At 37.8% G+C, this 24,720-nt stretch overlaps 2 protein-coding genes across 3 annotated transcripts in view; one reads left to right on the forward strand and one right to left on the reverse strand.

Moving 5' to 3' along the window:
* LOC6578590 (myosin-M heavy chain) overlaps positions 1-24,669 on the reverse strand; it is a 77,467-nt gene extending 52,798 nt beyond the window's left edge. Inside the window, exon 1 of one of the 2 annotated variants that reach the window (XM_002004463.4) lies at positions 23,690-24,667. In XM_002004463.4, coding sequence (XP_002004499.2) covers positions 23,690-23,726 — 37 coding nt within the window. In that variant the 5' untranslated portion in view covers positions 23,727-24,667. Of the gene's footprint in view, positions 1-23,689 lie in introns of both variants that reach the window. The other variant, XM_044010489.1, reaches the window with a different exon arrangement.
* On the forward strand, positions 6,629-7,880 carry LOC6578592 (DBF4-type zinc finger-containing protein 2 homolog). Its single transcript, XM_002004465.4, has one exon. It carries the CDS (start codon positions 6,763-6,765, stop codon positions 7,588-7,590), a length of 828 nt encoding a protein of 275 aa, XP_002004501.1. The 5' UTR covers positions 6,629-6,762; the 3' UTR covers positions 7,591-7,880.
* Positions 24,670-24,720: the final 51 nt, after the last annotated feature.

Consider the following 24,720-nt stretch of genomic DNA (forward strand, 5'->3'; position numbering starts at 1 on the left):
CCGCCAAGACAGCGTCGCCAACTGCAATTCGAAGCTTGGAGTCGCCAAGACTCAGCTGCTGCTGCTTGTTGTTGTTGTTGCTGTAGTTGTTGCTTTGGCTGGGTGGTCGGCAACTCCTGCGGCTTAAATGCTTCGACAAAAAGTTCATGAAAATGACTAAATTATTCATTGCAGGATTTGCTGGCGGCAACAGCCACAGCCAGAGCAACAGCAGGGAGTTGTCTTACAAAAAAACACTTTCGCTCTCTCATATGCGCTGCCACACCCCGTGTCTCACGCGGCTTATAGAGTTCAGAGCTCAAGCAAACATGCCACACAATTCCAAGAGCCGACTCTTGCGACTTACGACTTGTGACTTGACAAATCAACGGAAAGCCACTTGATGTATGTGGCCTAAGCCTAACCGGGTCTAACTCATTAAGCGACAGTCATTTGTTTATAAGCCAGTCTCACTGTATCACTGTCTTGCTGTCTCGCTGTCTTGCTGTCTTGCTGTCTTGCTGTCTAGCCGACCATTGTTGTCTACGCCTACCCGAAGCTGCCTCAGCAGCTCCTCCAGTAGCACGCGCCAGAGCCCCAACCATTGTTTAGTTCGGAGTGTTACTTCGTCTACTGGACGAGCATGGCATAGCTTGGCTTGTCAGGGCTGCGCAGGCGTAGCTTTTATTGTTATTGCTCAAGCCAAAAGTACTTTAAACAAAATCATCGGAGATTTATAGCACAGAAATAAAACTAAAAGCAGCTGCTGAAAGGTCGAGGACGTGCCGCCTGGGAGCGGAGACAGCTTAAGGGAGTTTGTCATAAGTAACATACCCTGTGCCAGTTGTTTATTGAAAGAGACAAAGGCAGACATAAATACCTTGCAGAGTTAGCAAAAATATAGTATATGGCAGCAAGTATTTAAATAAATAGATAAATATCGATTAAGCAATAAGAACTCTACAATCATCAATAACTCACATTTGGGAAAGTCGATTATAATATCAATAAGAAAATGTAATATATATAGAGCTCATTTCCACAAAACGATTATTATCGATTCGTGTTAATTAAAGTCTATGTTAATTTAATATCTACTATAACCACTCCGTCTATTTATATAACATAATTTAAGAGCAACTATAATCTTTCTTTCTATAATTTAAAGTATGTAAATATATAAATCTTGAAATAAAATCCTTGTTCACAAAGCGATAAACATCGATATACTATATAGTATTTATACAATATATTACAATAAATATTCTTGATATCAAACTCCCTGTTAAAAGCTCTTCGTATGGCTTTGGTTTGGTTCACTATTTACTATTCAAACCCTTTAGAGCTATAAAGAAGATAACTTCCTGCCCAATCAACTCTGCTTCAACAATCATTTCGTATTTAAGCACCAAATAAGACCCATTTTCGAGCCTAGACAATCATAAACCCTAAAAGCGATTTAGCTGATTACATCTTAAGCAGGCGAAAGTATTGCTGCGGTAACATCTACATTCATTCATGAATGGCTTTGGGTACTCCAGGTACTGCCTGCATAACATGGCCTCTATAGAGCACTTAGCTGACCATCGTTTATGCCACATTTAAGTCAATCGCTGTAAACAATCGGCTGCAAGAAACTAAACGAAAACAATTGCTGCCAGCGCTGTGGCATAAACAGTTAACATCCCTATAATCAGGCAACAATTTGCCAAAGTCACCCACAAAAGTTGACGTACAGAAACAACAGCAACAACAACAATAGCAAATGCTTGCTACTTCCTCATTGCCAGAAAGCGAACTCAAAGAAATCGAAGCATCGCCCATTGCATAAGACAGCAAATCGCCAATTGCAACTGCGGCAACCGTTCAATGTGGCATGTTTAAGAAAACTGCAAACAAATTATAACAAGGGTGCTCTAATACGAGGAGGGCACGACTCGAAGATACCCTAGAGTGAAAGCTGAAAGAAATATATGATAAATATGTTGAATTGTTTAATGCTGTTTACTTATATAGACAGAAATATATCAAAATTGATATACAAAATATAGTCTTATAGTCTATCAGTTATGTTTAAAAAACTGAAATCTATTATTATCGATACAATCCAAAAATTGCATGATCTCATACCGAGCAATAAATTTACATTCTTGACAGAGAAGCTGAAACCTCAAGCTACAGAAATATAGCAAGTTACGCCCATTCCAGTAATACGTAAAACCCAAAAAACGCTCAAATCTATCGTTAAAACAGAAGCTTATATTCGGTACTCATATATCATTTACTACCGGTAGACGAACCCAAAACACAACCCAAAGAAATGAGGAAGAATATTCCGATTCAAATTATGCATTAAATTAAAATTAGAAGTAATTCAATATTTATCGATACTTACAAAATGCTGTTTTTAATGTGCTACAATGTAAGAATATACTAATGTACTACAATAGTATGACAATAGTATATTCTTAACTAATATGCCGTTTAGCGGCAAATATGCTATACGATATTAAAATCGATATTTATCGATATTGCAATTGTGCTGTGAATTGGTTAAGCCTAAGACATATGATCAATGGCAAGCAACCACCGCAATGATACCCCCATAGACTTGGCAATGCTTTGCATAGAACCAATATACCCACGCTTCTCACTTCCTCCCATTCGCGCTCGAGCTATACAAATTAGATGAGCCATGTGTTTTATGAATGGGAGTGAAGAAAAACTTAAAGCAAAAATGCCAGACGCGACATGAAACCCAAATAGAAAACTAGCAAATCCGCAGCTAAATGAAAGAGCGGCGCCTTTGAGGGCGGCCAGGCAAGTTGGCTGTGTGGCATGCAGCAGGAAGCTTGCCGCAGCGACGATTGCAATTGTCTGCAACTGCAACTGCGTCAGCGTCAGCGGCTAAAATGAAAGGCGAAAAATGTGAGGCAAATGATAGACAGGCAACTGTCTGCACTGACTGGGCGATCGCAGCTCTGCTGTGGGTCTCACTGCCCCCTCTCACTCTCACTTTATCTCTCCCTCTCCCTCTCTCTCTCTCTCTGTTTCTCTGTCTGTCTTTCAACGGAAGCGCACAAAATGGAAAATAATTTTGAACTTTGGCGGCGGCGTTTGACTTATTGCCTACTGATTTGCAGACAAATCAGTTTGGCTGCAGGGCACACAGTGCACAGTGCCACATGTGCCACATGTTGCATGTCCATATACATGTCTGCCTCTATGTGTGTGTGTGTGTGTGGGTGTTGCATATAAATAAATTGTAATTTAGTTTGGCACAGGATGCACATCGCAACTAGCGCCAGCTGCGCTCCAAAGAGAAAGTGAGTGTTTGTTAAAATTTGACAGGTTCATTTGACAACAGGCAACAGTCTACGTGCACAAGTACTTAACTACACATACACACACACACATAGCATACAGAGAGTCAAACACACACACACACACACTCAGGCATTTGCGATTATAAATGAAATTGAAAGCATTTACTATAAATCTCAATAAATCAACGCGCACTTGCATTCAATTTGAAACTATAAACATTTATTTATCGTTTTTCTTTTTCTAGTTTTTTTTTTTTTGCTTTTAAATATAATAATAAATGAGCATTATAAGGCTTAAAAACCATGCGCGATAAAGTGACACTGGAGGACACAATCTTAAAGCGTTGCAAGTGTGGCGTAAATAAAGTGCTTTTCACTTGATTGCAGCTTGAGTTATAGCTTAAGTTTTAAGCTATTTTTTTTTTTTTTTTTTTTGAGAAATTTTTGTATATACTAAAACCTAAATGATACGAAGTGAGCATGAAGAAGAGATGGCAACCTAAGTTAAAGACATGTTGCGCTTTAACTCTATTTAAAACAGATGTAGATTATAACACAAACTTTTCTTAGAGGACTAAGTACAATTATTTATAAGTTAATAATGAGTGAACATGGCTGAGACTCCATAAAAACTCTACGACAAGAAATCGTAGAATGAATACATTTTGAATTATATTAAAAAATAAAAAACATATTAAATATTTAAGTACTTCAATTGGTTACAAGTTATAAAATAGAAATAGGAAATTTTACAGCGCAGCTAAGCCAATACAATATATCATAAAATATGTAACGATATTGTTATGTATTTTATAAGAACAAAAACTTATAAAACAAAGAGTTCGATTCCATTATCAAGTCGAAGGCAACACTTGTCAGAGCTTCATAATTAAGTTTATTATTTTTAGAAAATATCTAACAAATAAATCAATAAATATGATATGACACGGCTATAAATTTATTGCGGGATAGATAGCACACCTGACAGTATTTCAAATAAAATTCCATAGAACTATTAAAACTAAAAAGAAAGTAACTTAAACAAATTTCAGACCAAAATCTAAAGAATGTTCCTAAAGTGACCCAGTAGACTATGTAAAGCGCTTAGAGAGCTAGTACCCAAAACCTAGTAAGCCCAGAAAGAATGACCAAGGTGAATGGGTAACCATCAAATTGCCTGTAACTACAAGAAATGTAAATCAATTCACATGATACAATCTCGTGGCACAATAAATGCAAATGAAGATTGCAGCGCAGCTAATCGATGACACTTTCGGCTCGCTCTTAACCAAAATTGAAAAATTGAGCAGCCTAACAAGGTCTACAGCAAAGTAACCAGGTCAGTGCTCACAAGCGTTAGCAAATAAATCATGTTAAAGGCACGAAAAAAAACAACAAAAATATCATAATAAGAAGTATATGGCCAACGCCTGTTGCCTGGCAGCTGCCACACAGTTGCCACAAGTTGCCACAGATTTCCGCCTGGAGGCAGCGTCAACTGCATTTTAACCCAATTAGAGAACAGGTTGGCACCTCCACACACACACACACACACAGCGATATTTCACATTTCAATTTGTGTGCCAAATTTTGTGGAGCACTTGGCTTGGATTTTGATATATATTGAAATATATATGTATATAAAAATATACATATATACATACATGGTATATATATATATGTTATATGGTTAATTTAATTTATTTTTGTTTTTTTTTTTTATTATCGCCGCCTTGTTTCGACACCATCTCGACGATCTTATCAGCAGCCTGGCTGTCAATTGTGTACAGGGCATCATTAATTTACTTCTCCTCTTTTTTTTTTTTTTTTGGGAAAGCGCATAAAATAGAAACTCATCCACATTTGCTATCTAGATGGTGTGTGTGTGTGTGTATAGTGTATGTGTGTGTGTGTGTTTTAATTAAGTGCATCGTTTGCTGGTGGGCAGCATTTGAATTTGTGCCATAATTCATGGAAAGTCGAAAGTCGCAGCCGGCACCAAGCCAGCTTCATCGATAATGTGTCACATATCAATAAAGAATTCCCCCCCACATGGAGCATCATTTTTTCCTCTTCTTCTTCTTCTTCTTTTTCTTCTACTCCAAGCTCTCCAGCTGTTTTATGTGCATATTTGTGACTCCAGGGCATCTCTTGTGGCTGGCGCCACACAAATATAAGTGTCAAGCCAACAACAACAACAACAACAACAGCGGCAATGGCAACGGCAACAAAGCAAACACCCAATTCCCCAGCACTTGCCTGGCCATTGATGAAAGCCAAGTGCCGCAGCTTCGCCGTTTTTTTTTACTTCTTTTCATCTTCACATAATTGGCCAAGTGGGTCACTGTAACTTACCTGCAAAGAAAGAAACAGAGACAGAGAGAGAGAAACAGATTAATTGAGTGAGCGAGATGGAGAACAAGTGCGCAAGAGTAATTAAACGGCTGCCATAAAGTGTCTTGAGTTTAGGCTACATGAATTCGTCTCAAATGAACATGCACATTAAGCCAAATAAGTAAGAGTTGAAAGAAAGCGCGCCTTTCTCACTCCAGAAAGAGATGGAGGTGCAAGTGTATGAGTGCTAGAGCAAGACAGAACGAGAGCGATGGGGACGGATAAAAAGAAACAAACTTGATGTATACGATAAGAGTTAGCTACGCTTGAAGCTTTCAATTAAACAAGCGACATATAAAAAACTTAATTAAAATGAAGCTAAGTAAACGATAATTATCGATAAATGAATTTATGCACACTTTTTTAGCATAGTAAATCTTTTATAGTCCTCTTTAAATTTGTATTAACTGATCGGTATTTTACAAAAATAATGCTCAAGTTTTAAGCTATGAATTGAGTTATGATTATCGATAACACTAAATAACCCTTAAAAGTGTTATAAATTCATTTTTTTGCGCTGTTAACTGTCACAACTAACTATGATTCGCGATAAATATGAAATAATGGCATAAAAACCATTACGAAGTATTTTCATTGAAAATGTATCGATAGCAGCATTTATAATATCAAAAAATCGTCATCTTTCCTTGTTGCTATATCAAGAACTTTCTTTAGCATATACCAAAAATATAATTGATAAACCATAATTATCGATAACACCCATTTAATAAATCGCCCTCAAACCTATGCAATTTGTTAATAAGAATCCCAACAATTGATACGCTCGACAAGAAAATATATTTGTAAAAAAATTTGTATTTTCTCATAGTAATACTTCCATTTCGATTCCAGGGAAACTTATGTGATTGAAGTAGGTGTAGAATTATTTGGCATTTGCTTAGCAGCCCCTGCACAAGTTATTCTCATTAGTAATTTGACCAGCATCCAAATTTAACCTTTTTTTTTTTTTGAAAATAAAAAAAAAAAAAAGAAAAATTTTCGAGACATTTTTTAATGCAAGCTAAATTTTTGTTCCGAGCCATATATACTTAAAAATCAGATAATGTGTTCTCCATGCGGACCATGTAGCCCCTGCGATCCGTGCTGTGGCCCCTTCGAGTGTTCGCCAAAGTGCTACAATGCTGCCCAATTGGAGGCGCTGCCGCAGTGCGCGCCGCGGATACCGCCACCGTTTCCCAAATGCATCACCGTACAGCAGCCGCCCCGTTTGATCTGCAAGAAGCGGGTCGTATTCACCGAGAAAATTGTGCCTGAACCGATGGTCGTCAATCGATGTCGTCAAATAACGATACCAAAAGTCGTTGATGCGACGCGCGTGATAAAGGTGCCAAAACTGATTTGGGTATCGCAAATGGTGCGCGAACCGCGAGTTATATACTATCCATCGATGATACCCGATCCGTATGTGGTATGCTATCCGAAGCGTGTGTGCGAGCCAAGGGAGGTCTGCCAGTCGATATTGTGCCAGCCGAAGCCGCAGACTATCGATATACCGCCGCCGCGAGAGTACTGCTGCTATCCAAATGGACCGATCAACTACAAGCCGAGTGCCGCATGTCCGCCCTGTCCGATCGGACCCTGTGCACCGGGCGGTGCCTGTTGTCCATTGCCCTGCTTCTCGACCAATCAGTATCCAGTCTGTGAGACACGCTGCGGACCATGTGGACCATGTGGCCCGGGTGGTCCATGTGGACCCTGTGGTCCATGTGGACCGTGTGGACCTTGCGGACCTTGCGGCCCGTGCGGCCCCTGTGGACCATGCGGTCCTTGCGGTCCTTGCGGCCCGTGCGGCCCCTGCGGCCCTTGTGGGCCCTGTGGACCCGGCGGCCCAGCTGGCCCCGGCTGCTGGTGCCCCTGCGGTAGCCTTTAACCATAACCAAACTACTTGCGGATACGGCGACACTCATTATTTTTTTACCTGTAACCCTTCTATGTACGTTTATGTAACTCTATATAAGTGTATATAGAAAACGAAAAGGTGCCCACGAAATAAACATATTCTCGCTTTTGATCCCGGATATAATGATATCGTCTATTCAAATCATTCCTGAATTGGGATACCTCGCACAAATATGTAATTATCCTTATCTAATCTATGTTCAAATTATATGTCCACAAATATAAATTCATGGAAAATAAATTTAAATCATATTTTTGTAATTTTCCTTAACTCTCCGATGGTTCTACGTAATTCTCTTTTATTTGCTGCTCGTCTTATCTCTTTTCTCTCTAATAACTTAACATATTTTATAATTACTACCTATTAATCCCATTTCCCACTCCTCCAATGAGTTCATCTCTTCTCAGTTCCTCATAAAAGAAATATTAATTCTATAGCCAATTTGCCTTTCGAAAATCATTTCACGCCCTCATTCCAAGACAGTTTTTTGGCTGTTGATTTTAACGAACCCATTCGAATTAAAATAACAAAATATTATTAATTTTCTTATGCCTTTCCGCATTGGAAAACATCAAAATCAAATTCAAAATATTAACATAATTTTTCTTATAGGCATTTTTTGTGCTTTTATTGCATTCGTAAATTCCATAATATTATTTTGGGTTTGTTTTCTTTTATGTGTCTGAATTTAATAGCTTCATTTGCGCCTGCATTTTACACTCGTTTGATTTGGCTTCGGGTTTGGCTTCGACTTTGGCTTCATCTTCTGTTTTGCTTTGGTTTACATATTTCTTTCTTTCTTTTCATTTTTGGGCCAAAAATAAAATGAATGCATTCATAAATTATGCATTCGCATGCAAATGCCGCGCGCCATGCCATCTAATTGGTTTATGTAATAAATATTTTGTAGCCGTTGTTTCTTTAAGCGTTTCTTGCATTTCTTTATTTTGTTCAACTGAAGATTTATTTGGTATTTTTTTTTTTGGTTAAGAATAACAATGTGCAGTGCACGTAATGCAACGCGCAGCTATGCGAATGGCATACGCAATAATAAGAGCAACTTGATGTAAAAATAAACGCATGACTAGATGGTACCCTGTAGTCCAAGTTGCGATAAAAATGAATCACTGCAAATGCATCCTATATAAGAACCCACATACCAAATGCGATTTAAGGGAAATCTTTACTGCATGAGTGCACATGCGAATATATGTATATATCTTATTTCAATCCTACAGAATTGAGCTTATTCAATTAAATTAGAGCCTCTCTCAGGCTCGGCTATTATATGCTGCCCTTACTCACGCTTCTCAGGCTATTTAGAGAAACATTTAACATATTACGCATACGCCGCATCAGCCAAGAGGCAAGAGGCAGCTGCAGCATTGCAGTCGGAAGCGTCGTTGCATGCAACGCCCTCGATTAGTCAGCTCAAAGTTTGTTTACTTTGACTTAATTAAGGTCTTGACACAGTGTTTATTGTTACACACACACAGACACACACACGCAGAAAGCGAGGCTTGTCTATTGTTGTTGTTGTTGTTGTTGCAGTGACGCGTGAGCTTTTCAATTAGCTGCGCTAATTAGGAGTTGTGAGACGTAGACGCTAATGTCGTTGTCGATGTAGATGTAGATGTAGGTGTTTTAGCAGCTAGCTCTGGGTCACTCGCTTGGCATGCACAAAGCGTTAAGTCCGGCCCATTAAACGCTATCGCCTTTTGGCCAGATGTGCGCGATAAGCGGGTCTTTTGACTGTCGGCGAGTTTGTTTTTGGTTTTTTTTTTTTTTTTTTGCGAGTTTCACAAAACTTTTATTTTCAAATACCCTGCAAGCAATTGTGGTGTGACTGGCCTGATAACATATATACAGCTGGAGCACTAGATGATGGACTGCTACATTTAGTCGATAAAAATCGATAACAGTCATTTATCGTATACTATATAAGATTTAATATTAATATTTAATATTATATATTCATCTAAATAAGTACATATGTACATAATTATCAATCCCAGGGTATCTCCTCGTCAAATACTCCCCATTATATAATGCGTAATTGTTTTTCTTTTGCGGTTTGTGTGTTAATTTTTGCGCCTTTCGTTTGATGAATTTCATTTGATTTAATTTGAATTTTTATTTCAGTTTTTAAATACCTGTTCACATTTGAATATTGTGCAGAAATGGAAAATGTTCATTTGTGGCTTAATGCGTGTTTACATTTAATTGCTGCATGTTTTCTCTGGCAGCGTTTAATTGGCGCTCATTATTGCTGTTCAGCCACGAATCGCATAATTTCCGATATTTTTTCCCACTCCTGCCGATTGCTCAATTGATTTAATTGAGGCGACGCGGCGCCAATGGAATTTCAAGTATGCTCCGAGGTACTCAAACATCAGCCCTAAATCAAGCAGCAATGTGCATGACTAGGAAATGAATTGAATGACTTAATTGTGGCCAGAAGACCTTAACTCCAACAACAAAGTCTCACAACATCAACAGCTTTTTTCTAGATTTTTTTTTTTTTTTAATTTTATTGAAACTTTTTCAAGATGCCGCCAAACGAAGTCAACGTCAATGTTTTTATTGTCATTTGCATAGCTGAGTCTTTAACATAAATCAAGGTGTTCTCGAGACACGAAAGTGTGAAGCTCAATAGAATTATATGGATTTATCTAAACTCTGTGGCTGCAACAATTCATTATGAGCCCAGCACACAGTTGACCAGCAGAATTTTTCCCCCAGCCCATAAAAAAAATTCTATTAATAAAAATATAGATATTGAGAGAGCCATGCGATAAGGTCGAAGTTGATATGCTCTTGGTTGACAATAAAAACAGAAATTAAATCTTACAATGATAAAAAAAGTTTGGGAATATAAAATATTTTAAGTTAATAAAATAACTATTAAGTTTTGTAAAGTTCTGGCACTTAAGAAATATAAAAAATGTATTTCATATATCACAAATTATTAATTTAAAAATTTGTTAAAAACTTCTTGGGCTTATCAAAGAAATATTTTTAATTAAAAAATAATTTAAAATTAAATTTACAAATGAAAATAATTTTGTTCATAACTTCAACTTGGCTTTATTTAAGAACGATTTTTTCTTGCTTTATTTGAAATATATTTATCTTAATTAAATTTCTTATAAGAAGGCTTCTCAGGCCAGCTAAAGGGGCAGCTGCTTCTTCAGATCAGTTACGAAATCCATGAGAAAACTACAAATACCCTAACCAGACTCTATCGTACCCTACTCCACGTTTAAATACAAACAAGAACTGCCCAAGCTAGACACTTGAGCAGGCGACTACACAAAAAGCGACTTGGCCAACAAAGTTTTCAAATGGCTTAAGCCACACACACCAGACACACACACCAGACACACACACCAGGCACACACACAGACACACTTTACAGATTTATATGCTGGCCATTAAAAAGCCAACATGCCACAACGAACTATTAAACAAAATACTATAAAAGAAAAACAACAACAACAACAACAACAACAGCATTTACCAAAACTGAGCTTTTTCTACTACTCCTGCTTCTTCTTCTAGTTTTTAGAGGCACCTGACTTAAGAGGCGTTCCAAATGTTGCTCTCGCCATGGAGGTCATAAAACTGGCAGTGCCACCAAGAAAATACATACATATATATATATGCATATATGGGTAAAGAAAATGAGTGTGTGTGTCTGTTTGGCCCGCACTCGTCAGCCGTCAGTCGCTGAGTGGGTGTTGCTTAGCCAAGCACAGCTTATCTGGCCATAAAGCTACGGCCGTTGCTGATGCTGTAGCTGTAGCTGTTGTTAAGACTTTAGCTGCAGTTGGGGCTGTCTCTGCAGCTGGCGAATTGCCCCCAAGTCGGCGTGCAACCACGCATCAACATCTAGTTGCTGTAGCTGTAGCTGTAGCTGCTATTGCCGTTGTTAGCCTACGTGTTATCACGAAACACTTCACAAATGCACGCCGGGCAGGTAAGACTAATATGGGCAATAGTGATCGACGAGCAGATACCCTAAGGGCAGTGCTGAAAGCCAACTACTTACTTCAGCTACTTCTTAGAGACGAGCTATCATGTTTTAAGTATCATAGTAGGTATTTCGAGTTATCTAGTCAATCATGCTCGACTAGCAGATACCCTAGCTACACTGTTTGAAGCATTGCTACTAGTTTAAACTACAGGAAAGGCCTTGATTACATATAAAAATGAAGCACCTATACTTACACTGCAATCCATACGACTAGTAGATACCCTACCTTAACATTAGATACATCACATTTTGCCACTTCCAGAGAAAAAACATATAAAATCACATAACCAACATACCCCATCTCTCTGCCACTCTCTCATCTCTCATTCCTAGCGTAGAAAATATCATTTTGCAATCAAAGTTTTCATAATTTCTGCAAGTGTAGCCGCTGGCTCTTTCACTTTTCGCACATGCGCGCGCAATTTGTCGATCGTACGCTTTAAATAGGTATCCGCAGCTAAATGTGGCCGAGAGTACGTGTATCTGCGAGAGTTCGAACTTGGTGTACGACTCGAATTACAACAATCGTTGGTCTGCTTAGCACTTTGCCCTGGGGCGTGGTCGCGCAACCTTAGACCATGACTCGGGTCATTAAAAAGCCAACCGACAGCAACAATTTGTTGAACCAGTTGAAATGATGTTGTTAAATAACAACCAAATACACAAAAAAAGAAAATAAACATAAATTAATTGAAGTTACAGAGCGTCAACAACTGAAGGTGAAGGTCCAAAGCTTTTTTTTTTGGGGACTGCGTATCAGATTTTTTCTTTGGGCTGAAATTGTCACGCTGCCGGGCATTACTTAATAGGTTCTCCAAAGGGAATATACCACTAGCAGATATCCTGTAAATACGGAGAAAGTAAGCATGGCAATGGAATAATGACCAAGCAAATTTATCGATATATGTCGATAATTATCGATGCACCAAAATAGGCTAGAGAAAAGAGAAAGCTGAAGAAACTAGCGGGCTCCTATAGCTTTATTTCTAATACTCATATTAAAAATCGATAATGATCGATTACTCAATTAACTGATTATAACTAGAAATATATTCTCTTTTTATATAGAAAACTTATATTTAATACAATCTAGAATATATATATGTATCTTTAACACACCCCTTATATAAGGTATAAGGACAAACAATAAAGCTAGCCATTGAGCAGGTCAGGGCCCTTTGCTCAATTCATTGACAGCAGCTTTAAAATTAAAGTCGTTCTAATTAATTAGAGCACTGGATTCCGAACTGTCGACATCTGATGTATGCATAGATCGTAGCTGGTGCGTCACTGACCCAGCGTGCATGCAGAGTACACAATGAGACGGAGAGAGGGAGAGGGCGAGGGCAGACGGGTGAGAGAGGGGAGAACAAGAACGACTCTTTGTAATTTGGCGTTGATATGCCGCACAGTTTGTGTTGGAAATTAATAAGCAGAAAAAGGCAAGCCAAGCGACGGCAACGGCGACGGCGACGGCGACAATGCTGATGATGAACATCATCATAATGATCCTAATGATGATGATGATGATCATGTGGCAGGCAGAGAACAAGTCCGGGGACAAACAAGTTTTCCAGTTTTTCCAATTTTCATGCACTAAACGCAATCAGTGCTCATGATCTGTACATTAGCGTCGTGTGCTGATCACGCAGATTGCTCACATGGACACGTAAAGAGAGAGGGAGAGAGAGAGAGAGAGCGACTGCTAGAGGAGTGAAAGAGACAGAGAGAGAGAGAGAGAGGAGAGAGGTGTACAAGTGAACATGGATGCACACATAAACAGTTGACTGATATAACTCTAATGTTGACCAGTTTAAGAGTGGTTTATAAATCTAACAAACGCCTCGGCCCGGAATGACGTTGACGCTGACGTTGTCCAGTGTCCAGCTAGCTCTATGCAAATTCGAACCTCGTTTTTTCGTGTCCAGTAGCCGCGGCGTGGCGAAGTGTTTGTCCACTTTGCACTTCCTATGAAGTCATCAAGACGAAACCGTTAGAAATGTCATTACATAAACTCAGTTTTTTAATTTAAAAATTATGCAAATTGACGCGAATGTGGGGACGAGCACGAGTGTCTCTTTAGCCCTGGCTACCACGAGTGCCACGAGTGGGCGTGAGTGATGGGCGTGAAAGCCACAGCGAAAACATTAAGACGCGCCCGCCTGAGAGACAGCTGCACAAGTGCCAGACCCGATTCCGACAATACGTGCGGGGGCTTCAAGTGTGCCGGCCGCCTAGCTAAGCGATGAAGAAACAGGTAACAGATCTTTGCAAATCAAGTCTGCAATTGCCTCTGACAGCAGATATGATGATGCTCATGTGTGAAGATCGAAAAGCCAGTATCTTATATATGCAGAGAAAATGCTCAAGTGCTGAGCAACAAATCTTCAATTAGCAATGGGATAGGGTCAACTACTAACTGCATTCCATATCAAATAGCTAAATGTATATGCCAAGAATAAATGCCAAAGATATCGATAAAGCCTATCGATATGTACGAAGATATGTATTTGTATAGATTTGAATAGATGGATCAGTAAATAGATAGAACAACTCGGTTTTGCCAAAAATTCCATCAATGATATATGCCTAGCTATATTTCGACAAAGAGATCAATAGAATAAAAAATACAGATCAGTCGATGCATGTATTAATCAATAGACAGAAGCTGATGAAGGTTAAGAGTCTATGGACTCCCCCAAATCTGAATCTAGTTGTTTGTAAATATATTCCTATATTCCATTAATGATAAATTATAGAATAATATATCAATGATCTATGTACATAGATACAAAATTGATAGAATGAATCATAGATAGGTTTCAAAAGACGAGCTCTCGAAATCCACGAAATCTTCCAGAATAATATATATAAGAATTTATAAATATATAGCATCTATCGTGCAATTGTATATATACGTATACTTAATCCCTCAACTCTGATTATCTAGAGTATTTTAAAGATCAATATAAAAATGTACACAGCACAGATCACAAAAATCAATATCCACAATCAGTTGACATTATATCAACAGCTGATCTGATATACAGATAAGATAATATACATATATTGTCGTTCTGTTATCATTCCCTTCATAATCTGACACAGTTTTTACCAAGACTCTTTCACAACAATTTTGTGAGCCAAATTGTCTTTATGATCAAGTCACTTCACTTGATTATTTATCAATATCAGCTTTACATAAGTCATATACGTAATGCTGCCAAAAGTTTTTATCAGAGTTCAGATTCTTGTTTCGCTTCATTGTTTACGTTCGCTCACGTTTTTTAATTCATTTTTGTTTTTTTTTTTTTTTTTTTTGCTTCCCCTCAGATTTTGCGCTCGATTTTGTTGAACTTTTGTGCAAAAAATAAAACAAACAAACAGAGAATAAACCTGTTAAACAAGATCTGTTTGTATTTGATTTCAGAAATTATTTATTTATGGCGTTTGCTTAGCAGCAAGAAAATTATAAATAATATAATTAAAACTAAATGTATCAGTTTTTGTTTTCTTTGCATAGTCAAAAAAAAAAAAACAAAAAATTCAAGAAAAAAAACAACAGCTGTGTTTGCATTTTTTATGATTTGTGAGCTCAGATACATATATGTTTATGTATATGTATATTTGTGTATACATATATACATATTTAAAGACTTACAATAGATTTATTTGACAGACCAACTGTCAAACTCGAAGCTTAAAAACATGAAAAATCAACAACAAAAATTATAAGAAGTCGTCAATGCATTTTTTAAGTATTGTTCATACATATATATTTTTTTACCTTAAAATGGAATTTCGAGCTACTCCACTTGGCTTTTTGTATACCCTAGTGTCCAATGAAAATGTATAGGGTATATTGTTTCTGATTGAAATTTATGGAACAGGCAAATAGAGCTCATGGAATCCTAAAGTTCTCCGATTTTTAGAAGAAGAAGAGACCTAACTATCGAAATTTGTATATAGTTATTTGAATTCCTTCCCATCTCTTCGCGTCAATCAGGGTAGATTCCTAGTCGAGCACTCCCGCCATGTCAACTTCACTTGTATTGTTGTTGTTTTTAATTTATGCACTTACATTCCATACACACACACATGCACACTCACACACATTTACCTGAATGTAAGCCAAGCTCAAAAATAATACAAAAAGAAAAATAAAGTCGCTGACATTTGAAGGTTGTTCGAAGTCATTTCATTAAACAATGTGAGCTAGGTAATTACACACACACACACACACGTACTCATTCACATTTATCTAGATAAATTATGGAGTTTAGTCTTATGGAAGAACTTGTCTATAGTTTGTCTAGCTATCATGACTCACAAGACAATTGAATTGGCATATCATACCATATTCTGCATTCCGGAAATATTTCAACAACAACAACAATGGTTAACCTATAAGGCTATTTGAATAGATAAATATATCTGCATAGATCTAAGCAATTAAAAGATAAACCTAAACAATTGTGCTGAGCCATTGTTACAATTGTTTTCCTGATCTCTTTTCTATAAGTCGTTTTCAAATGGAAATTATTTGTTATATTGTTTTGTTTTCATTGCTTGGATCTATAGAGTATATTTATAGAGTATGTATGGTTATGCAATGCCTACATAAATTTTAATAATTTTTTATAATAATGCATATTAGCTCGAGAGAAATTAGGTACAATATAAACTAGCTCTTAAGTACAACAAATTATTCACAAATATAAGTTGGAAAATTATGAACTAGCTCCGGAACTTTAATATGGTAATATGAATAACGCTTATATAAACTTGTTGCTAGTTTACAAAATTTATGATTGCAAACATGCAATAAAAATCAAATCAAAATGAACTAGTTCCGGATTTTTCTACTGATATAATATATTTTAAAAAATCCTTAAACACAGACTAAACACAGCTCATTAAATAATATGAAACATATGTTTTTACAACAAAAAGAGCTCAACATGAACTAGTTATGGCAGTTAGATAAGAGATTGGAGCTTCGAGATTGGAATGATCGAACGACTTTACTAACTCACGATTTCGAGGTATTATTATAACATATGTATGTATATTGCGTAGCCTGAACCTTTCATTTGCAACATTTGAAACTGTTGCACATTCCAAACGAAACAATATTTGTTAATTTGCGCAAATAGTTGATTTACTATTTCTTTTGTTTACTTTTAGCCAGAGGAATTCGAATGTGAATGCGACGATGGAGGAGAGCAGCTGCGAGGCGCAGCACACCTGGGCAGATGTGTGTGGCATGTGCGATAAACGTAATTATGTTTTTAAATGGTTAAACAAGCTGGAAAAACACACGCACGAGTCTCTCTCTCTCTCTCTCTCTCACACACACCTGCAAACTTGACCTTGAACATGAGGTTTAAGGTGTTGCCACTGCCGCTGATGCTGCTGCTGCTGCTGTTGCTGCTATTAATAATTATTGATTTGTTGCGCCATGTTACAAAATTTGCGCAAAAATTTGTTGAACGCCTCGGCAAAGCCCAATTCAGGAAAATGAGGGCAACAGCACGAAAGTTGGAAGCCAGGGTCAACAAAAGTTCCACAGGAACAAAGAGAGAGAGGGAGAGGAAAAGACCAAGAAAAACGAAATGAAACGCTTTCGAAATGTAAAGCGCAGTGAGCGTAATTAATCAAAAAACTTGGAGGAGAAAAAAAAAACAACTAGAGCTTAAGTTTCACTCGGAGCAGCAGAACAACAAGAGGCATTGTGCCGAGGCAGAGGCAGAGGCAGAGGCAGAGCGAGCGAGCCGATAAATAATCATTTAGCATTAATTTCAAATAGTGCATTATGTCACAAGCGCGAGTGCAATGCCAGGCTTATTTCAAATGAAAGCGAAAGTATGTCAGCCCAAAGAAAGAGAAGCAGAGAGACAGAGAGAGCCAGAGAGATGGGGAGGGGGGAGCAGCTTGTCTGACAACTGAAGCGTGAAAGATTCTGTAAAGCTCGCATCTCACAACTGATAAATACAAAAGGCATTGGCATTGTGGCTGCACTTAACGCGCATGCGTGCCTCACTGCCTGGCCTGACTTGATGAGCGGATCGAAGAGCCAGCGAGGGGGCACAGAGCGGGGCGCCACCGTGAGGCAGTCCGCGACACACAGCTTTCCAGTCCACTGGCTCAAAGTGAAATGGAAAGGCCGCTGTAGACGCGACGAAATGACAAAAAAATAAAAAAAAACCTGGCGATGGCATGGAAAAAAAAAAGCATAACTTTCACTAGAAACCAAAATCTCAAACGGCAGCTGAGACAACAGCAACAACAATAAAAGCTGATTACAACAAGAGCAACAATAATTGGAAAACAGATCGGCTCACAGCTAACAGTTAGAGCCAGACAAGATACCCTAGATAGTCTACTGTTTGACATGATGGACATGGGCAAGAGCTGAATTCAATTTTTATAGAGTTATATGTATATATATTAAATATACTAGTTAGTTAGTTTTTATTTGATACACTAAAATATTTTTCATAAATACTCTGGTTAGTGTTTTCCCTTTATTTATTTTCTTTATATTGTATAAATTGTTGTATATTTTCTAGTATTTTGTATTTCTGATTTTTTATATGATTATTTCCTTTCATTTTCTTTATATATATATATATATATATATATATATATATATATATTAAATATACTAGTTAGTTAGTTTTTATTTAATACATTAAAATATTTTTCATAAATATTTGTGTAATTTTCCCATTATTTATTTTATTTATATAATTTGTTGTATATTTTCTAGTATTTTGTATTTCTGATTTTTGATATGATTATTTCCTTTTATTTTCTTTATATTTTCAAGCTAAATTTATTTTTAGAAAGTAAAAATAAAATTAAAATAAAAATAAATTTTAAAAAAAAATATTTTATTATTTCATTTATTTTTACTTTCTTTATGTCTAACCTTCTTTGTTCTTTTTTTTTTTATTTTATATATTTGCTTAAAATTATTTTATATATATATTTATTATTCACTTTATTAAATATTTTTTCATTAAATTTTTTTTTTTATATTTAAATTTGCTGTTTTATTTTTAATATTTCTATTGAGAAGCAACTTCATACTACCCCCGCTTTCCTTTACTCATTTTCTTCCTTCATTACGTTATATATTTCATCAAAGAATCTACTCAATCCGCTCTCACTCGCTCCCTCACAGCACAATAAATTTCAGATTGTAATGCGCCTATGTCTATTGTGAATTGAGCAGCTTTGGGCAGCTGTCGTCGCAGCGCTGAACTGCAATGCAATTTGAGCTGCAGCACAGTTACCCGACTCCAGATACAATATCTGTGAGTGACCAGACTCGCAGGGCTGGCCCGTGACTCATGTCGGGTAAATCAACGTGAATGAAGCATGCGTAAGTCATATCGCAATAATATTCTCCAGACAGCCCTAGGCAGTTCCCCAGCATTGTCAAGCAAACAAAAAAGAAGAAGAATGGGAGAAAATAAAAACTGTCACTCAGTGAGTTCTGAGCCAGGCTTAAGTGCTGCAGCTCGCGCCCCCGCAGCCACTCTTCAACGGGGGTAGGCGTAAACTGTCTAAGCAAATGGCATTTGCCAAGGAAGTTATAAATTTGCTGCCAAAATAGAATTGTGTTGAGCCAAAGACCAAAAGCCGAAGCCAAAAGGATGAACGCGGGCGGGCAGACATCAACCGAGTAAGAGAGAGAGAGAGAGAGGAGACGCAGTAAGTCTAGCAAGAGGGGGGCAGTTTCTACGACTTGCAGTTGCATTTGCCGCAAAGCGTTCATTAAAGTCAAAGTCCCACAAACTTACGACAACGGCAAACGGCAACAAAACAGCATGAGGTAAGGCTGCTGCAACAGTAGATGAACGAGAAATAGATACCCTGTGAAAGCTGAGGCATTGAAATGAATCGGAGTTTTAAGCGTTGTAGCTAGCTCTACCTAAAATCTATTATTCTATCATTTTTATCGCAAGGCTATTTATCGATATTTTGAATCATTGAATACAATCGTTACATATCGAATCAAATCATGATATCGAATCAGAATCGTATTAACAATATTTATCGAGATATCAAAGAATATCGATAAGCTACATATATACTGTTAGATATGAATAGAAATATGTTTTATAATTTTTATCGACTACATAAGATTTCATCATTTCATACCAGAAATTGTAACCACATGAAGAATTACTAAGCTTTATATCAATAGATCTATGTTTCTATCCAGCTGCTGCGCTTTTACAGGGTATTAAGTACCTGAGCTGCATCTGTTGTGGGCTTCATTGAGAAAAAACCTTTTGGGACGTGCGTGCGCAATGATCGCTTGCAAGTTTTACGACCTTCTGCAACGCCCACAACGCTGCCAGAAGTGCGTACACTGAGAGAAATGCAGCTGTGGCTTTTCGCGCAGCAATTAGAGTAGAGCTGCCAGAGCCGACAGACGTCAACAGAACAAGCCAAAAATAAAATGCAAAAAAAAAAAAGAATTGAGAACAAGCTGGCAAACGCCGACTCACGGCCCACACACGTCATGTCTCGGAGGTACTGCAAGTACCTAAAGTAGGTAGATCAGAGAGAGAGAGAGAGAGAGAGAGGGAAAGCGTATAAGAGCCAGAGAGCTTTGCTGCAATTAGAAGTTCGCTTTGGGTGAGGTAATACTGGAGTGTGTAGTGCTTAATGGGAATTAATAATAAACATATATACATATGTATATGTATGTAAGTAGAGTACGTCTCTTGAGTTGTACAATGAACCGCATTGAACCGAAGCGCGTTCTGATTATGCGTCAATTTTCTTGAACTTTTTGTCAATTAGCTTCATTAACTGAATTGGGCAACGGAAATGGAAGGCGCAACTAACTATCTTGACCTCTTGGATCAAGGCGCAGCAAACGGCGCACAGTGGAATTTATCTATAAAGTCGCCGGACTTATCTGGCTCCGCTGGCCTTGTCGCCGTTATCACAGCCAAGCGAACAAATCTTATCGAACACACAAAATAAATATACATACATACGTATATGTTACATATATAGAGATACTGCACATATATAGAGTGTGAGTAATATTGGTATTGAATTGAAAATTCCCAATGTCTAACGAAAATAAAGAGAAGAATAAAGTATAGAGAGCTAGACTAGGTTCTTGAGATATAGTTGCTATAATGATATATGCATGTATAAAAAATGAGTTTATAATGAATGAGTATTATATGATCGTTTAATCTAAGAATCGCTCGAACGATAGCGATCGTTTTTTAGGTAGTTACAGCATAATATTTATAAATTTCTCTAATTCCAGATAAGATAAACTGATATAAATCTAAAAGTTTCTCTAATTTATGTTAAAATATGCTCAAAGAACTCTGGCCGAATATCGTTACTTATGTATTCTGAGACAATAGGAGTAATTAGCGATATGATATATTAGAATCTGTTTTGCTTTGATATTGTGTACGTCAAATAACTCAAATCTATTTATTTTCTAATTGATTAGACTTCTAGCAATTGTAACAGGGTATGACAAAAGGGGGCACAGCCGCAGAGCCGAAAAAGGTTTCTTTCTCAGATCACAATCAGAAACAGAGCAATAATATCAAATGAACTCCAAGACTCAAAAGACCTGAGAGTCGAGTCGAGACTCCCGTGGTGTTTGCGGTTTGACAGCAGCCGTTAAAGGTATTGTCCTCCTTAACAGCACATCTCGCGATCTCTCTCTCTCTCTGTCTCACACACTCTCTGGGTCTCTCGCTCTGTCACTCTCTATCATCTATTTGTGTGTTTGTTTATAAAAGGTGAGGAAAAGTGCCGAGTCTGACTCGGTCTTGACCTGCCCAGGGGCTCTGTGCATGCGCGACTCTCTGTCAGCGAGCACTTGTGTCAACAAGTCGAACAGCAACAGACAAATTTTCTATTTGACTTTCAGTTATTTTCTTTCTTTTTTTTCGTTTTTTGGAAGTAACAAATAGAAAACCCCCTCTGCGGCCCCTATTTAGAGAGTGACATTTGATAGCACAAGCGGTCAAATGTTGTCCAAGCAACAGGGCAACGATATCAATTTTCTATTTCCACAAATATATATACATATATGTAAATATGTATATATAGAAATACTTGACTATCTGTTAAGTGGAAGGCAGACAAGTGTCTGAGCACACTATTTATATATATATATGTGTGTGTGTGGGTTATTGCCTTAAGTCTGCTAATGCAATGAAATTCGATTTAAAAAATGCATATTTAGACTTGACTAACTTCGTGGGCATTAATTGAAGGCCATGAAAATCGAAGAGAAAGGCGATACGCTAAAATTAGGCCTAGGCTATAAAAAAGTGACTGATTGCCTGACTAACAGGGAGTAAAAAAGAGAGAGAGATATTAAATGCGAAGAGTGAAATAGAGAGAGTACCACATTAATTGGCTTTCCAAAAAATAATTGAAAAACAAAATAATTAAACCAAAGAACGTATATATGTATATTGAACAATCCAATTAAGACAGTAAATTCTATGGACGATAATTGCGGACTATAAAAATCGAGTAATAATTCGATTTATTATCTTGTATTACTATTATTTATAATTTTTTGACTCTCGTTAAAAATTAGCTTCTTTGCTATAAACTTAATCTATATAATAAACACTGGAAGACTGTAAGACTATCGAAAATAGACCGAAGCCGAACCACTTTAACGAGCAAAGAGTGAATGAGAGAGGATATATGTGAGAGAGATGGAGAGAGTCTTTACGATTGATTTCATGATTGATTTCCAAAAAGGTAAAAACCTAAGCTCACCTATTCGCAATCATTACGCACTAACAGTGTCATTTATAGCACACTGTTAAATCGCATTCACACACACACACCCATATACCAAAAGAGAAATGCTAACTAACAGTCCCTTTGTGAGTGACCGCCAGCGCACTTGTACTGTTATCTAAGAGCGCAAAAAATTGCCATTAAGCGCAGTCGAACGAGCGTCGTAGTCGTATTTATATAAATTATGATTGTGTGACTAATGCACAATTGAATTATTGTTGGGCGAGAGACTGGCGGACGCACCCCACCCACCTCTTGGCACCTTTTCAAGTCGCCCTCATTTGATTTGCAACAAAGACAAACAGCACGCGCTCTCAAAATGTTACCTTTATAACGGGGTCATAATTAAGACGCAGGCGATTAACATAAAATGGCCAAAGTGGGAAAAAGAAAAGACCAACAATATTTCAATTGCTCTCGGCTGGGTGGCTCAAACGCAATTTGGGTCAAAAATTTTGAGGCAACAAAAATTATGTATTATCATTAAATTTCATTACAAGCGGCGCACGAATCGAGAAAAATGCAAAAAAAACGAAAAACAGCGCAAAAATCATGGAACTGGAAACCGTTACAGCAAAACGCACTTCAACTCAAGTGTACAGTTATAGTGACGACGACGCCAGCGACGACTGCAGCCAACAAAAACAAAGCCAGGCCTCTGTCTGCCTGTGCTCTGTCCTCTGTGTATGCGCTTGCGCGTGTGTTAGTGTCTGCCATTTTTGGGCAGAGGGAGACAGACAATTGAAATGCTAAAACATGCGAAAATGCGTACGCCTACCTCCCCAGACAGAACCTTGCCACACGCCACACCAAAGATGAACGAGTGTTGCACACTCAGAATAAGCGCAGAAAAAAGCTAGCTAAATCGCTAATTTTGCATACTTCCCAAGCTAGAATCGGCTATGGGAAATGCATAAATAAGAGCTAGGATAAAAGCTAACAATGTAAACTGCTCAAGCATTAGCTATTTTTGGCTATGAGCTAGCTCAGTCTACATTCAAAGGAAAAAAGGCTAGATTTGGCAATAAGCGCCGCTGACAACACTGCACTGATTGGAATGCACATAACGGCTCATGTCACATGCTCATCTCTGACAGTGCAGTCCTGCTGCGCTGAGTCATCAAAGTGATGATAATTATGATGAGGATGATGATCATGGAGGCAAGTGATTGGTGGCAGGTTCAACGAACTATGTGGCATCGTACTTACCAAAAAAGTCCTCCCAGGTGTCCGAATCGGATTCCATCTTGGCTACTGCTGCTGCTGGTGCTGCTGCTCCTGTTGCAGTTGATTTATGTTCGCAATGCCTTGTTTGGTATTTGGTCTGTGTCCAAATTTAGCCAAAGATTGCGTGGCTGGTTTTATTCTCTCTTTCTATTCTTCTCTTTTTTTCTTTTGGCTGCTTTTGGGTGTTTTATAGGTGCTTAGATATCCTATCTAGCTGTCCATAGACTCTTTCGCTTAGTCGCTGCGCAAATGACTTCACCCGGCATTGCTTTAGCCAAAAGCAAAAAGCTACTTCAATCAATGGTCTACCGATAAGATAAACACACACATGTAGACACTCACACACACACGCGGGCGCAAATATAAGAGTTTTACACTGTGCAAAACGTCTTTGGTTTCTATCTTATCTGCTGCTGCTATGCAGAGCAGAGCAAATACCTAATAAGTACGCAATTTAGACTTTAGGTGCAGTGCAACAGCTGTTATACATAAATACAAACATACACACACAGCCACAGGCAGACATGCACACACACGTTCGCGCACACTTAACTGTTAGATCAAATCCACTTGTAGAATTCTCAGAATTTCGCGTATGACTAAACCGGCTATGAACTTTGCCTGGCCACATGAATATTTTCAATATTGAAAACTTTGCTGTTGCTGTTATTGGTTGTTGTTGTTGTTTGGCTGAACAGGTAAGAAAACTCTTCGTATATCAAAAAATTAAGCTAATTGCAAAATATCAATCTGAAGATGCACTTGAAATGAACGCGCTTCGCTGACTTTCCAGTTTCACCTTCGCACCGTTATTTCTAATTGTGGAAAACACTCTCGCACACAGCAACAAAACACTTCCAAGCGTTGCACGCACGCGCGCTAAACCACGAAGACGACGGCGACAGTGATCATAGCAAATTACCGCTGCATCGACTCACCCACACGACGTTTCGAAGCGAACTGAATTCGCGTTTTTGGAGCCGACACAATTCGATTGTCTCTTATACGAATTT

Source organism: Drosophila mojavensis, unplaced genomic scaffold (genome assembly GCF_018153725.1).
Source record: "Drosophila mojavensis isolate 15081-1352.22 unplaced genomic scaffold, ASM1815372v1 contig_80, whole genome shotgun sequence".
Taxonomy (NCBI): Eukaryota; Metazoa; Arthropoda; class Insecta; order Diptera; family Drosophilidae; genus Drosophila; species Drosophila mojavensis.

Excerpts from the sequence above, each read along its gene's own strand:
- LOC6578592 (XM_002004465.4), top strand. The coding sequence starts at position 6,763 with ATGTGTTCTCCATGCGGACCATGTAGCCCCTGCGATCCGTGCTGTGGC.